This window comes from Seriola lalandi, unplaced genomic scaffold (genome assembly GCF_002814215.2).
Source record: "Seriola lalandi dorsalis isolate HSWRI2012SDOR001 ecotype SW California unplaced genomic scaffold, Sedor1 jcf7180002054544, whole genome shotgun sequence".
NCBI classification, from domain to species: Eukaryota; Metazoa; Chordata; class Actinopteri; order Carangiformes; family Carangidae; genus Seriola; species Seriola lalandi.
The window spans coordinates 5,718,422-5,734,786 of NW_019525097.1; the positions used below are offsets into that span (position 1 = coordinate 5,718,422).

Consider the following 16,365-nt stretch of genomic DNA (forward strand, 5'->3'; position numbering starts at 1 on the left):
GGGTTCCACACTGCGCCAGAACCTGGTAGGTCAGGACACGGGACACAGCAATAGCCTCAGGAATAGCGGGACTCAGGGTCTCAGTCTTCATTCCACGGAACATGGTGACAAGCTTGTGGAAGAGGTGGGCCCTCCTCTCACCCTCGGTCTCGGTCAGATCTGCCAGTTCTCTTAGGAGGTTCAGACCTGCATCTTTATCCTGGACAGCACTCTTGTCCTCAACAGCCTCCATGTGAAGACCCTTGACAACGTCACCTATGATACATAAGAAAAAGTTTGGGATTCAGTTCTGTTGCATTTTTAGTACCTGTAATGAAAATGTTAAGAAGTTAGGAAAAGTTAAGAAAAGGAGCTTACTGTGGTGAAAGACTCTGTCATTGTGAGGAGAAACCTGAACCAGAGTCAGCTCCTGCTTCCCAATATTGGTAACTCCATATTCCTCCCTGTGAAGAGGCAACACAGGGTCAAAAGTAGTCATAGGTTAAGTGTAGAAACCTTTGATAAGACATCAGTAGATGTACATACATAATAGAGAATGGTATAGAGTGCAAAATTAAGTCTGACTTACTTATGTGAGAAGGGAATGAGGATGTGGTTCTCAGTGCAGGACCCAGAGGTCATGTGTTTCTTCTCATTGTCAAATTTGTAGTTGCAGGTCTGGGAGCTTCTGACCAGCTGAGCAAGAGGGTAGTGCTGAAAGACAAGGAATTCAGCTAACCTATGATTTTGACAACCTTGTTGATTCTAAAGGTGCTGTTGTGGTTTGCTTTTTCACCACACTGCAGAGAGATTACATATGCTCCAAACAGAATTAGGACAGTGATGTAAATACTTATGCCAAAGAGGTTATGTTTTCATCTGTGTCTGTTTGTTGGTTTATTTGCCAGCAGGATTACTTAAAAAGTACAGAACTGATTTGCACCGAAGCCAATGTTGGAATGGGGTATGCTCTAGGGAAGTACAACTTAAATGTTACTTGGGGCTAGGTTAAAGAGGTGGATTTGGGAATTTATTTTATCACTTCCCTTAACATTGCGAGATAGGGTATTTTTTGTGTGTTGAGTGTTTTGCTTGGATGTCTTACCATGCCAGAGATAAATGCCAGGGGGCTGGTGTGATCTCTCATTGGGACAAATTTGTCACACCTGGACAGATCCCTGGTAAGGCTTATGTCGGTTGCTATGTCATCTCTAGTGTTGATGGAGTAATGGGTCTTGCACATTCCATGGATAGTGGGCTAAAATGGGTGTGAACAGAGATATGGATATCATTTCATTGAATGTGCATTCTTTTCTGTGAGGAACTGAGAAGTATATTATTTTAAAAAACTTTAGATATCCATTCTTAAGTGTACGCTTATAAGTAAAACACTTACCATGTTCTTGTTCTTGTCTTCTTCCACCAGAGGTACAGCCAGGGCAGATATGATACCCCTCTTTACATTCAGGATGGTTGTTGTCTCACCATCCTCGGGGTATAGTTTCACATTGTACACACCCTCAACCACAACCTTCAGAGGATACCTAAAAGACAATGTGAGAGTTTCGTCATTAAGTCTTTTATCTAATGTGTTTCTTTGCAAAATTTGTCTTCATGCAACAGAATGTAATGAAACCTACCTCTCCATTTCAGCAGCAAAGGCGTCAGATCTGGCAGCAAGAGCGAACACAGGGTTGCCCTCTGCGTCCATGTCGACCACCTCACTCAGGCTACAGCCAGTGGTGTGGACAATGAAACTGCAAGTCTTAGGTACTTCAATTTCAACCTGTTTTAAAACATTATTTTAGTTTCTCCCTACTTGATATAGCTTTGAAAAAAAAACATATACATTAAATTGACTTAAGAGAAAGTAGAAAAATGAAATTTAGCTGTTAAAGCACAGTGGCATGTACCTTGCAAGTGGCTTTAGGTCCATTCCTGAGATGTGAAGCACCATTGATAACATTCAAGGACTCAGCTTCGTACAGGTATTCATACTTGTGGTTGGATTTGTACCTTAGGTTTACTTTTAGAGAAGTAAAGTTTTAAATTAGAGATGTGCAATAAGTATGGTATAATAAAACAATAGCTTGCAATAACAACACAACCTTTATTAAAACTACTAAAGGAATATGACACCACACTTTTGGGGAAAAGTATAATATATGTGTGTGTTTAATTAACAAAAAATACTGAACTTACAGAGGCAGGATGCATGCACTTCTTGGGCATCTGTAAAAAAAATTATAAGATAATTAGTTGAAAATAATTTTTTCAAAAGAAACAAGATGGAAATAAAAAATACTTACAACTCAAGGTAAGTGTGACAAGGAACAGGGAAAGGCAAAGCTTTGAGTCCCTCATGATGGGCTCGCTGCGACTCTCTCCGTTGAGCTCCTTAGGTGAGTACTCAGATGAGACTCCTTCACATACTCCAAATAGGCCTTTTATACCAAAGGTTTTCCCTATGAATGGAGGTTGGAATTACATACAGCACTGGCCTGGCTCCAAAGTCCACTCTATTTGTGTGTGTGGAGGGACAAAGGCAACTAGTTTCATAAAGCTTTCCGTCAATATGATTATCAGGTTTTAGAATTTGTGTTGAAAGGTCTAAAACACATTTAAGTAGCATTCTGCATAAGAATATTTAAAGTTACAACTAAACAGAAGTGCTTTACTTTAGGTATAACAGTGCAATTCACATCACTAATTCTGAGTATACAATATCAGATTGTAATATAACACCAGTAATATACAGTTCATGTGTGACTTTCTTAATACTTATAGGTTTTTCAAACGTCTCACTACAGTGAATGCTAAAGAGATACAATCATATAGGTTTATGTCAAAACTGCCCCCATACCAGCACATCTCTATCAACTACTAAGTCAGGGTATATGTTTTTCATCACTTGTATGACAATATTATACATTATATATTATACAGTTCAATAATATGATGGCTGTTAATAGTTTCAATGTTAAATGCCAATCTTTATAATCAACAGCCAAGATCAAAGATTTAAAATATTACCAAAATGTTTAGTTTCTTGGTTTTACTTGGTGTGTGAGGTTTAGAAACATACATTGCATAATCCATACTGTTAAAATGGTTATTCAAAAGCACAACCCAGGAACTGTGGGGTTGTGCACTCTAGCTATTGATAAGGAGAGTACAACTGATCCTGAACAGGCCGTTATCAAGCATTTTGTCTAAGGAGCATTGGACTACAGTCTCTGTTTGCTGTGTAGGCATGATCTTGCAGACATTAATTTATGTTTTACATTCTCTGCCCAGGCTATTTGCTTTGGAAAAAATACCCTTGACTTGAGGCCATACAAAACAAAAAAAAGCTAAACTCATCTTGAAGCATATCTATTGCAGAAATATCAAAAATATACAAAACATGACCCAAGTCCTTTGAAACTATTGCTTAGACAAAAAGGAAAGAAATCCTGTTACTAAGTAAAAGATAATTAGCAATTTAAAATCCAAAGGTTTTAAACAAATTCTGTTATGTTTACTTTGATCGATGGGATCCTGCAAAAAACATGGAGTGACATTAATTTTGGTTATACCACATAACAGCTTTTCTGTGTTTTTGTTTCATCTGCACCTATCTTACTGGGTGGGGCTAAATTGCAAAACGTTGATATCATGTACTCTTATGTACCAGTTAAGATCTAACAACATTTGAATCGAAATGTGCTGACGGTTCTCCTGAAGATGGAAAACTGATCACAGTGAAGAAAAGCCTTTATTTAATCGAGTATAATGGTTAAAACACCAACCAGTTTTATCAGGGCAGAGACAGCAAAACAGATTGTACTGCATCACCTCGTTGCTCTGCCTAAGAGCATCTGAAGAACATTCTTTCTTTTCTTTAATCTTTGTTGCTTATTCAGTCATGAGAATTTATTATTATAGTCCAGTACTGTACTTGAGATTAGAAAATCAAATCTTCAGGGGCTTTAAGAATGATACGCTCAGATTATATTACTATCAGTGTTCACCAAATTTTTTTTATAATCCCCAAATGACTAAATATAGTCAAAGATAAGTCTATAGTAAGATGCACCTTTTTTGCATTTACACAAACATGCAGAATGTGTTCAAACATGCTTGATAAACAGCAACAGGCAGGACTGAATAAATCTGATTAGACTGCTTGCTACATCCTCAAGTTGATCTAGAGGAGAGGCAAGTACAATAAAACTAGAAGAAGGATTCAATAAGTCATTTTGCTCAAGTTTTCAATCTTTATTGATTTTGAAGCATAATTTAACTTCAGGGAGAGCCCAGTACAAATTTAAATAACAAACAAAACAACCCTTACTAGATACAAAACCACAATACTAGCACTACCACAAAAGAAAGGGTTACAGTACTAAACTTAGCAACACACAAAAATAGGAGAAAAAATGATTGAACCAAAACTGCAGCTCTCCCCTACAGAGCTTCCTCACAAGGTTTACAAATTAGCCAAAAACCAATAGCTCAAAGTAGAGAAAGTAACTGAAATTTAACAAATCTAAATCTGACCTCAATGAATATAACATAAAACAATTCAGTTTTTCCCTCATCAATATACACTTAATACCCTATAATGACAAAGTGAAAACAGACTTTTAGAAATCTTTGCAAATTTATTGAAGAGGAAAACTGAAATATCACATTGACATATGTTTTCAGACCCTTTGCTATGACACTTGAAATTTAGCTCTAGTGCCTCCCATTTCTCTAGTAAAACATCTAAGAGATGTTTCTACACCTTGATGGGAGTCCACCTGTGGTTAATTCAGTTGATTGGACATGTTTTACAAAGGCTCACGCCTGTTTTTTATAAAAGGTCTCACAGGTGACAATGCATATCAAAGCAAAAACGAAGCCATACAGTCAAGGGAACTGCCTGCAGAAGAGAGAGAGGATTGTGTTTAGGCACAGATCTGAGGAAAACCTTTATAGTGTATGCATATATGGTATAGTGAAACTTTGCAAAGGCTGTTATGTAGCATGAATTAGTGTTGCAGTTGATTTGTAGATATAGAAAATTGTGGCTCATGTGAGCTACTGTATATTTAGATGAGAAAAGTACAGGGCTGGTTGCCAAAAAGATCATACAATGAATGAGCTAATTGGTCAATTTTGCAAATTCTCAGTTTATTCTGTGAGATTCATGCACTGTAACACCATGATATTGACTCTTGTGTAGTTTGATTTAACAGTTGCTCTTATTTATAAGAAGTTTGGATGTGAATTTCAAACAAAACATCATGAAACAGAAGACAATTATAGACTGCGTTGTTGTATTTTATTGAGTTTTTTTTACTCTTGCAGGAAAGTGAGTTTCAGTAAAATGTAACATGTTCAGTGTTTGTACACAATAAACCATCTACATTAAAACGATACAACAGGTGTTTCTGTTAAATTCATTGTTATAAATATGGTTAAAGAGCTAATTGTCCATACTCCTTCCAAGCATGTGTTCTGAACAGATGGTAGTGTTTCATATGGACTTATGCCTCTGAGAGGGTTCCTCATTGTTGGAAGGGAAACAGAAGGTCAAGCTCAAGCCTTCCTTGACTAATTTTCATATAGGCTTGTGCCTCCTCTGAAGCTTGCTGCAGGAAACCATAAGCAGTGTTATTGAACTGGTCAACTACATAAATGAACATGTCCATAATGTACTCAAATGCATTGCTGAGCGGTTCCATATTTAAGGCAGAGCTCTGGTCAATAACATTCTTTATGACTGTGAGAAGTTCAAGATAGATGATATTGATGTTGATGAACAATGCATCTAAATAGTCAGATTGGACAGAGTCAACAAACTCCTGTGATTTCTCAACAATAGCCTTTAGGGTCTCACCTATCTTTACTAACATTGTGTCAAGACTCTCCATATTTTCAACAAAGTCCACCAGTTCATCAAACATTTTCCTGAAGCTTGTTTTGAACTGATCCAAGATCTGGGCTCCATTGATCGCATCACCAATTGGCATGCGAAGTTTCATGCTGCTGATCTTCTCAACAAAGGCATTATAGTAGACTTCTATATTTTCATAGATGATGTTGGTGATTACATCTAGCATAGCTGCAACACTGCTGGTGAGCTTCTTCAGGACCTCAGGCAGAGTGGTCATCTCATCAGACCTAGGCAGTTTGAACCGGGTCTCCCTCAAGAACTTGATGACTGCATCCAGGAAGACCTGGACAGTCTTCTGGTATTCGACAATGATGTTCCTGAAGAAGATTGACAACTGGCTCATTTGACTGTCGTAACTGATTGCAGCATTATAGGCCTCGGTGATGCGGGTAACAACAGAGTTATTTAACACGTCCATGTTCCTTGTGATCAGGTACTTGTCCGCAAACATTTTGAATGTAGAGATGATGGAAGGGATTCTCATCTTGAGCTCATTCAGCATTACTTTTGGTGCCTCCATATTGTAGGCAATCTGCAGGTTCATCTTATTAGCATCCCTTGAAGATGATCTGATGACCAATATGTCAACATCAGAGTCTGGGATAGACTGTTGAACAGAACAAAATAAAACATTATTTTAGATATATTTAGATATTTGTATTTAATTTTCCATTGTTTAAAAAAAGATCATGTTAATGATACTTACAGGATAACGACCATAGACTCTTGCACTAATCTCAGATGGGACTCTGCCATTGAATTGAAGGCCCAGGAAGCCAGTGGAAGGGGTTGATACTGAGGCACTGATGCCATCTCTTCGAGCAGCATACCGGAGATTCACATCGGTGAAAGTAGGACTGGTTATGTCCACATTCAGGGTGTGGCGAGAAACACTGGAAGAGACAACATTTCACATGAAAAATCCTGACCAATTCTATTCAATATTAAGGAATTTAATTTGTACACATTGAATAAACGGTAAAGATGAGAATCAAGAAAAAGAGTAGTTTGAAAATTTACCTATCATCAGCCTGGCGCTTTCTCCTAAAATATGAAAAAAAAGGAGTTAATTATTATAACCTCGAGAAGCAATTATCAACATATTGTGTGTTTTAATTCAAACAGTGGATGTTACCTCAAGGCCTGGGTAATGATGTGATTGACATCCATGCTCAGGTCACTATGTGTCAGGACAACTTTGCTAATCATGTTCAGAGCTTCGTTCTCGAAGTTTGTAGTAGTCGACGCTATTGAAAGAAATGTTTTTTTCTTAAGATTAAGTGCTCAACATTGTTTTCCACAAAAAACAGATAAATGTGTTTAATTGACTTACCATCCATGTCATATTCCAAGAAGACAATGACAGAGGTTGCAGAGGACTTAAAGATGACTTTGAAGACAGGAGCGTTGCCCTCTACTACAGCTGCAAGGTTTGTGGTGTACAGTGGGCTCACAAACTTGGCATTGGTAGAGATCTTCTGCTTGGCAGCTGTTACGTCAGCAACAGTTTTCTCAAAGATGGTGAGTTCACCCAGGCTGCTTGGCTGAGAGATATCAATCTCAATATCCGCAGTCAAGGAAGACATTGGTGTAAAGTCAATGGTTACCCGGGCAATATGTTTCCCAATGGTGTTGAAATTGAACAGGTTTGCCTCATTGTTGCCAATATATTTCAGCACTGCATACACGTGGCTCAGGGAAGCATCAACAGCAAGATTCTCATTTACGTCCAAGCCAATGAGTTTGTTGGTGCCATAGTTAAGTTTGGCATCTGCAATAATCTTGGAGGTGGAGCGTAGGCCATTATTATTCAGGTACAGATTAACCTCATTATCCAGGACTCCCATAATGGGATAGTCCTCAAGCACAGTACCATCCATGTTTACTCTGGTGGATGACTCCATGGAAATGTACTCAAAGGTTCCCTCCAGCTTCAGACTGTGGTCAGCCTCAGCCTTTCCAATAGCCTTGATCATAGGGATGTTGAAATCAGCCCTCATCCTCAAGGTGGAGACAGCATTTGCTTTGGTTTTGGTGTCTGCAACCAAATTTTGATTTGCTTCCAGATGGAGTATAGGCAGGGCAATCTTTGCATTAGTAGCCACAGAGACTGTAGGTTCAAATGTTTCAGTACTCATACTGATGGTGCTGTCATGAGTGCCTTCAATGTGACGATTTTCAAGGGACAGGGAATTGGCCAACTTGATTCCTCTCTTGGTGGTCAGGCTGGTGGTGCCATCCAGTTTGGCTTGTAGACCCTCAAACACAGAGGCTGTGGTAGCTCCCAGACGGAACACAAGGTCATCCTCAGTATACAGTTGAGCATTGACATTGAGATTGATAATTGCAGACTTGAAGGACAGTTCTGTGATCAGGTTACCCACAGAGGGAATCTGGATCAGACCCATCATATCAACAAGCGGAGCACTCTGGCTTTTTTGGTAAACAATCTTGGCATCTACATCAACAGTCTGCTCAGTGGTAGTTAAAATGTTCTTCAATCCAGTCTGCTCATACAAATTCAGATTACTAATAGCTGGAGTACGGAAGTCAACAAAAGGCAGATCAATCTCAGGAATGCTGATGGGGAATGTCAGGAAGTCAACATTGGCCTCACCATCAAAAGCGACGAAGATGCCAGCCTCATTTTCATTGTTGTCAACAGTGAAGTTGTAGAATATTTTGTACTGATTAAGGCGAGCTAGAGCTACTGTGTTCATCTGTTGGCTATCGGGTTTCAAGATGGCTGAGTAATCATTCTGCAAATCTATCTTAGCAGTCAGAGTTTCAAAAATGTTGACCTTGGCATTTCCTTTGTTTTGGAATTCGAAGACAAACTCAACAGGACGGACTAGAATGTTGATTCCATTGGACAGGACTCCACTGACTGCACCATACAGTTCTGTGTCATGGGTTGCTTTCAGCTCCACCTTCAAATCATAAAGGTTGGCGTGTCCAGATGCCACAAGAAGACTGTTCTTAATGACTGGTGCTTCTGCCTCATTGCGGATATTGAACTTGAAGTAGGTAAAGGTGCCAGATTCAACAACAATTTGCTGTTTCATCTTTAAGATGGTAGAGTCTGTGTCACCATAGAAAGTTAGAGTGATAATGCTGGGAGTGAGTAACAAATTCAACTTGCTCTTGTGGGTGCCATCATCAGCATTAACCTTGCCAGTGCCTGAATTTTCAACTGTTAGGGTGAAAGTGAGGCCTTCTTGGCGAGCGATTGATTTCTGGGTAACAGTGGCCTCACTTCTGACATTGAAAATTGGCAGGTTCACTACATGAGTGTAAGTTGTATCAAGAGAAGCAGACATTCCTCCTTCCATAGCAATAAAGGCTGTGTTCATAAAGTCAGCAGTGTAAGGTATAGTGGCAACCTTGACTGCAGTCTTGGCTTGGGCCTGGCCTGATAGGCCATAGAAAGTTACAGATGCCTGATGTTCAACTCGAAGAGCCAAATGCTGGAACTTCAGAGTTTCAGCTACAACAACACGACTCATTTTTGGGATTGCAATCCGGGCAGTGGACTCAAGTTTGTAATTAAGAAATTCAAAACTTGGAGATGTGGCCTGGGAGGTAAGGGCTCCAGTGAACTTAGGTGTCATTTCATTCTCAGTGGAGTTTTGGAACTCAGCAGACGTCTTGACGGTGTAGATGGGAGTGAGGAATTTGATCTCACCATAGATTTTACCAAAGCATGGGACCATGATCTCACTTGGAATGGTTGGTAGTTTGATCTCAGGAACCTGAAGAGACTTGACAAGCTTTTCTATGGGAACTTGGGGGATGGAAGGGAATGACATCTCAGAAAGAGTGATTTCTGGGAAGGTTATGTCAGGCATAGTGGGAAGGTAGCTCATGGTCAGGTCTCCAAAGAAAGCATCCACATCAGGCATTTTGATGTCAAAGTTTACAATAAAATCAATAAGTTCAACGATTCTCTGCTTGATCTCATCAATGGAAATTGTAGTGGCTTTTACATTGTAGAAGCCTAGAATGGTGAATTCAGGGATGTCCATCTGTGTTGGGATTTCAAACTGTTCGAGCTTGTCCATGCTGAATGTCATGGAAGGCATAAGAAGATCAGTGAAAGGAATGATGAAGGATGGCATGGTCAACTTGGCTTTCTTCAGTTCCATAATCAGGCCATTGATGATCTGCTGAATCTCACTGATGATTTTTTGCTCAGGTGCCACCGTCTTTATGATGTTAACCATACCGGAGAACATATCAGTGATGATGTTTATTGCACTCATGTAGCACTGTCTCACTGATTCCAGATAAAGCTCAGTCACAAATTTGACGTCCAGATTTGTAATTTCCTGTTTTACAAATTCAGCAGATCTCTTGAGGTTATCCAGCACAACCTCGTCAATGATATCCTTTACAGATTTTATAATTTCTGCAATTTTGATTTCTCTCAGCTGTTCCATTAAGTCTCTAACAGAGGATAAGACAACATTGACAAAATTTCTTGTTGCTTCAAGTTTCTGGGGGATTTCAAGAGCCTTGATCAGATGATTCAGGTAAGATGTGTACTCCGCAATAATTTGATTGGCGTAATCCACAAAGTCATTGTAATTCAGTGAGTTAAGCCTTTGCACAATAGTTTCAATGTACACATTCAGTTGTTGAATTATATCCTTGACCTCAGTTGATTTCAAGTAGTTGGTAGCACTCTTGAAGACTTGCATGAATTTGGTAGGTATGTCTGCGTCCCTCACCATCTTGACTACAGCACTGATGGTTTCCTCAATTCTGAACTTCTTGATGAGCTCCACAGCCTTTTCCAAGACAGCCTGAACCTTTTTGTCAGCCTCAAACTTTACAATCATCTCTCTCATCTTGGCATAGAATGTGTTGATCTTACCTAGGATGTCAAGGTCCTCTATCATTTTCCTAATATAATGTGTTATATCAGTGAGAATGTCTGTGGGAATCTGACTAACTAGTTCCTCAATGTAAGCTTTGAAATTGATAGATGAAATGAAGCTCTTCATCTCTGCAGCAAAGGTCTGCATGTCAAAGGTCTCAATTACTCCTTTCACATCACTCATGATTGTTTTTAGTTTAGCCTTAATTTCATACTTGGCATCGATGTCATACAGGAATGCAATGCTGCTGTCCTTCAATTTTTCCAAATCAATCTGCTGGACCATTTCTCTTATGGTATCAATCACATACACGACCATAGCCCTGATGTCATAATCTTCAGTTAAGGCATTCAGCTGTTGCTGGATATTCTGAATGAGGGTTTCAGGGAGGGTGCCGCTAATAATAATCTCCTTCATCATACCAGCAAGGTGTTGGATGTAAACGGTGAGATCAGACAGCAGTTTTTTAACTGTAACCTCCAGGTTTCTCAAAGAGGCCTCCACATCCTCCATGGAGATGGCATATTCTTGGGTAAAATCATTGAGATACTGGTTCAGTTGATTTATCTTGCCTTCTATATTAAGTTGAGAAATTAAGTCATTTATATGCTGGGGGAGAGCCTCAAGTTGAGTCATTATCTCCTCATTGTTGATGTAGTTTTGCAGTGCTTCTGCAATACGCACAACAAAGCCCTTCATGCTTTCCAAGAGGACAGGAAGAGTTTTAATTAGAGGAATCTGAATGATGTGACTGTCTGTGTTCTTGTCATACTTGAGGAAGCCAGAGATGGTGAATTCCTGGTTGTCTGTGGAGTCTGTGTTGAGGACGCTTGTGAGAATGGTGCCAGAAAGCTCAATTCCAGCTCTCTCAGCAGTATTGTAAACACTCATGTCCTGATTGAAGGCATGCTCATTCATTTTGGACTTCATTCTAAAAGTAGTCTTCTGCTCTTGGAATGAGAGAACAGTGTCCATCTTGTTGTCAAATGTTGTCTCAAGGGAAAAACCATTATCTAGAAGCTGCATGACTGATGCTCTGCACTCATGTGAACTAGCAAAAGCCAGGGGTTGTGCTTTAAGGAGGAACTTGCCATAGAGCTGGGCACTGTGCTTTCCATACATGGTGATGTCTCCATCAGCATTAAAGATGGCATCAAGGTTGAAATCAAAAGGAACAATGTTGCAGCGGATGGTGTGATCAAAGCGCATTGCCTGTGAGTTGAAACGGGCATCGTTGGTGATCCTGGCAGCAAGACCGACAACTTCAAGCTCGGTGTTGTGGTTCATGTGAGTTCCCAAGAGTTTTCCAGTGGTGCTGCACTTTGCATTAGCAGTCATATCGGCATAATTTACCTGATAGATGTGTTTGATCTCTTGCTCGCCATAGATAGCTTTCAGGCTTCCGGTCAGGTCCATCTTGTAAAACTCTGCCTGCAGCTGAGCTTCATTAATGAAGTTGGCAGCCAGAACTTTCAGGTTGTTGTTAACATTTGCAGAAGCAGTGTAGGGTTTAAGGTCGATGGTGATATCATGAGCATAAGTGGCATACTCACTTGCTGTGGCTTCAGCCTTTGAGTTAAAGTCAAGGCTAGAAAGAGTAATGATGAGAGTGTTGACATTGTCAACCTTGATGTTCTGCATTGCAGCCTTGTTGGTAATGGATAAAGTAGCTCTTGAAGTGTCAAGCCCAGCATTGAAAGTGTTTTCTAGGGACAGGGGGCTCTGCAGGGTGGTTGTTCCACTTGTGGTCAACCCGTCCTTGTTCATCCTCAGGGTTGTCTTGTGATTAGCCTCATTCTCAAGAAGCTTCATTGAGGCATCACTGTTTACAGCCAGACCATTGGCATCAAGAGAGGCAGTCAGCAGAGAGTAAACCCGGTTTTCAGAGTGGTCTGCATTTGTCTCCATCCTCATGACGACTTCACCGGCACCAGCAGAGGCTTCAGCTTGGTTGCGGATCTTCATGCCAAGAGCAAGTGCATTTGCATCACATTTTAGTGACAGCTTACTGTCTTTGAAGTAAAGCTCAACAACATGTGTCAAGACATCTTCAAAGGCATTGGTGTTGGATACAACTGAGAATTCACCATTGGCAAGGGATGCTGTAAATGTGTTTTGGCCCCTAACAATTGTGGAGTCAAACTGAACAGTAGAATCAATCTTTGCCACTGGCCTGAATGGGAAGATGGTAAAAGACTGGGTGGAAGTGGTCTTGCCGTACATAGGTCCAGCCTTGAACATTCCCTCAAAGTTGTTATCTGCAGAGATTTCTTCAGTATTGATTCCTGCCATACCTGTGTGCTCTAGTGCAAAATTGAGACCAAATGGACTTGTGGCTTCAATCTTGCTGTTTGATCTCAAATTGATTTTGTCAGTGATGGTTACATCCTCAATGATACTAACACTGGCTTCAATGAATTTATGGGCCAAAAAGCTCTTCAACTGTGCCTTAATGGAATCAGTGGTGGACAACATTCCTGAGCCTGAATAAAACACAAAAAGAAAAAAAAGAGACAGTGTGATTAATTTGCTCATTTACAATATACCTAACAGGAATATGCACAGTCAACTAGTTCAGTGTAGTTTTATTGGAAATCACTTAAGCATTGTGATTGAAATTAAGTCATAGGACCAGAAAACTGTGACCAAAAACTGTTCCACCAAGAGTGAACAACACATAATTTTAACTGTGTATTAAGACTAACATGGATGTGATTGATGTATTAAAGATATAAGAAATCCATTAATAATAATTACTCTGAAATACCTTCAATCTTTATCGAAAGGATTTCAAGTGGGGAGGTTCCTTTCACATCAAACTTTGCTGAGTAGCTTGGAGTTTCCACAACATCTTTGCCAACGGCCATTGAGGCCTCCATGTCATACAGGTTGCTCCTCATCAGAGCGTAAACTTCAGCTTTGCCAAAAAGAGGAATAGACAGAGTAAAGCTCTCAGGGACAACAAGCTCTGGGATGGGGATCTCCATGGAGACAATATCCAGTCCAAACTGGGGTAGAGACACGCTAGGTGTGGTCAAAGCTGGTGGGAAGTTAAGCTCCTCTGTTGACTTTCCTCCAAGAGGGAGAGGGATAACGATGGTGAAGCGCTCATTGTTGAAGAAGTAAATAGCCTTTGCCTCACTGTTAAAATGACAAAAGTAAAATGCATAAATGTTTTGGGAAAATACATAGATAATTTACTGGTTTACCATGGAGTTCATCACACTTACGTATTCAGGAACAGTGTCTCTGGCAGGGAAATCTCAGGCATATCAGGTAGTCTGAAGTTCTGAATGTAAGGGAACTCGGCACCATATTTCTCCATGTAGTTGTTTGCTGCCTACAACAAGACAAGCAATGTTTTTTGTAGGCTTCAAGTTTTAACAAAGATTTAAAGAAACCTGAACCATTAAATCCAAGTGTCATACCTCTACAGACTTCTTGAAGATGTGACGGACTTTCATGTCGGTCTGCCCAACCTGCATGTCAAGAAGTTCGTTGCCATAATTCTGAAATATTTCAGCGTTTGGCAAGATGGTGGTCTCAGTGTTCACATTAGACTTGAGCTCAACCTCAATCTTGTTGGAATCTGCAACAAGAGAGATGAATGATACACAATGAAATTTTGCATTTTTTTCTCAATCAAAATGGAAGGTTTGCAATGAAAAGGTTTGACTTTTATGACTGATATCATAAATGTTTAAAATTGTCATTCTGTCTCATTAAGTCGCATACTTGGGTCCCAAAGTTTAACCATGTTTCTTATGGTGTTACATGTTTCTACAGTTAGAATGTGACCTAGGATTTTATGCACCTGTCTAAGAAGTATTGACTATGAAATTAATTGTTATGTAATATTATGAAAAAGGGTAAAACACATTACCATATTTCAATTCAATTTTCTGCTCAGAGGTGGCTTCCATGAACTTGATTTCACTCTTTAGCTCCATTTCCAATTCTTCATCACGCTTCATGTTAGCTGTGACAGTGGCATCGGTATTGATTGATGGGACAAGAAGCTGGACTTGCAGCATACCTTCCTTCATGGCCTTCAGACTGAAAGATGTATCAGTAAGTCAGTGTCATCTCAATGATTAGGGTGACATTAATGTTTTGTCATGAGGATTTCTTACTTGGCACGGCCAACCAGGGAGAGCTGAGGGATATTCTTGTTTATGAAGTCCAGAGAGACTGAGTGAGTTCCTTTGCCCTTGGTGTTTCCATCAACAACACCCAGCCTGAGTCCAGCCTCCACATCGTAGTCAGGGATCTGGATGTCAGCAGTGATCACATTCTTCCTTCTGTTATATTTCATGATTGCCCTGGCTTCAGTGGGATCTGCACCTGTTGTTGGCCAACCAAGAGATTAATATTACACAACTCAACTGAACTTCAGAGTGGTTCCAAATTGTGCTAATAATAAGATGGAAAGATTTTCAGCATTGTACTGTACCTTCAGCCCTCAGAATGAACTTCACAGAGTCAACCTTCTGCCGTCCCTCTTCTCCCTCCCTGAGGAGCTCGTATGCAACAGTGGCTGTGTACTCAGTGACTTCACCAGTAGGGTGGAGCTCCATAGCAAATCTATTAAAATTAATTTGATATTTCTCAGTTAAATGATTTTATTTGAGCGACTACTATTTGCCCGTGGTTTAAAAACTCTCACTCACTTGCTGTCTCCAGTGAAGGGGAAGTAGGGGGCTGTATCTTGAGAGAAAGCATCAATGTACTGCAGAGCTGTGCAATATTTCATTCCAGCGAAGACGGGAGTGCACTCATTAACATCCACCTTGTCCATCACCATAGGGGGAATGGTCCTCACCTCTGATCCAGTTACTGCCACCAGGGTGTTTCTAAATGTAACAAAGTTAAAATCTGACTTTCTTATGTTTAAATGTGGAGAGGTTGATCACACAGACAAAAAAACTTTGCACTTCAACTACACACAAATTTGGCTAATGTATTTTCATTGTTGCCTTGTAAAATACCGTTGTCCAATTTATATCTTAGGTTAGCTAATTAACAGTTGCATTACAACCAGTGGTCCAAAGAAGCCTCTGCTTTCATAATATCTGAAAATTCTACTAAGGCTTACGTCATTTTGATGAGCTTTGTAGGCCTCATTGGTGCAGGGATGGTCAGCTTGACATTGTCACGTCCCATGGAGATCTTGGCACTGAGCCCACTCTCATGGAAAATGTTGGTGTGCATCTCTAATCCAGAATTGACATATTCAGGGATGTGGGAGCCAACCTGAGTTACAAACTCAATGCCAGCGGAGGGCATGAAGGTAACTTCGCTCTGTTTAGAAACATGGAGAAATGTCAACAGTTGTGTTGATGCTGCGCAACAGAAAATTTATAGGCAGTATTTAAACACATTTATGGATAATTACCATGTCACGAGCAACCTTAAGTCCACCCTTGATACCAGGGGTGAAAGTACCAGACAGTGCAATCCTCAGAGGAACACCAGTTACAGTAGGCAGGAAGAATTCATTGTCCATGAAGATGTAATGGGCAAAGATTGTGTTGTCAGCATTAGTCATCAAAGCCTTCATTAGCTGTGACAGGAAAAAAA

The 16,365-nt window shown here is 40.0% G+C and overlaps 2 protein-coding genes across 2 annotated transcripts in view; both read right to left on the minus strand.

The window, feature by feature from the left end:
• LOC111661577 (apolipoprotein B-100-like) overlaps nt 1-2,368 on the minus strand; it is a 15,668-nt gene extending 13,300 nt beyond the window's left edge. Inside the window, exons 1-9 of the mRNA XM_023415193.2 lie at nt 2,289-2,368; nt 2,182-2,211; nt 1,893-2,005; nt 1,620-1,765; nt 1,376-1,523; nt 1,085-1,237; nt 569-693; nt 358-443; nt 8-255 (exon numbers count right to left, since the gene is read on the minus strand). Of these exons, the coding sequence (XP_023270961.1) occupies nt 8-255; nt 358-443; nt 569-693; nt 1,085-1,237; nt 1,376-1,523; nt 1,620-1,765; nt 1,893-2,005; nt 2,182-2,211; nt 2,289-2,343 (1,104 nt within the window). The 5' untranslated portion in view covers nt 2,344-2,368. The remainder of the gene's footprint in view (nt 1-7; nt 256-357; nt 444-568; nt 694-1,084; nt 1,238-1,375; nt 1,524-1,619; nt 1,766-1,892; nt 2,006-2,181; nt 2,212-2,288) is intronic.
• Nucleotides 2,369-5,118: 2,750 nt separating this feature from the next.
• Nucleotides 5,119-16,365, minus strand: part of apobb.1 (apolipoprotein Bb, tandem duplicate 1) — a 16,325-nt gene continuing 5,078 nt past the window's right edge. The window contains exons 13-26 of the mRNA XM_087176314.1: nt 16,181-16,348; nt 15,881-16,086; nt 15,456-15,638; nt 15,239-15,369; nt 14,919-15,129; nt 14,669-14,841; nt 14,214-14,374; nt 14,016-14,125; nt 13,553-13,926; nt 7,239-13,268; nt 7,041-7,152; nt 6,926-6,949; nt 6,612-6,798; nt 5,119-6,512 (exon numbers count right to left, since the gene is read on the minus strand). Of these exons, the coding sequence (XP_087032440.1) occupies nt 5,517-6,512; nt 6,612-6,798; nt 6,926-6,949; nt 7,041-7,152; nt 7,239-13,268; nt 13,553-13,926; nt 14,016-14,125; nt 14,214-14,374; nt 14,669-14,841; nt 14,919-15,129; nt 15,239-15,369; nt 15,456-15,638; nt 15,881-16,086; nt 16,181-16,348 (9,066 nt within the window). The 3' untranslated portion in view covers nt 5,119-5,516. The remainder of the gene's footprint in view (nt 6,513-6,611; nt 6,799-6,925; nt 6,950-7,040; nt 7,153-7,238; nt 13,269-13,552; nt 13,927-14,015; nt 14,126-14,213; nt 14,375-14,668; nt 14,842-14,918; nt 15,130-15,238; nt 15,370-15,455; nt 15,639-15,880; nt 16,087-16,180; nt 16,349-16,365) is intronic.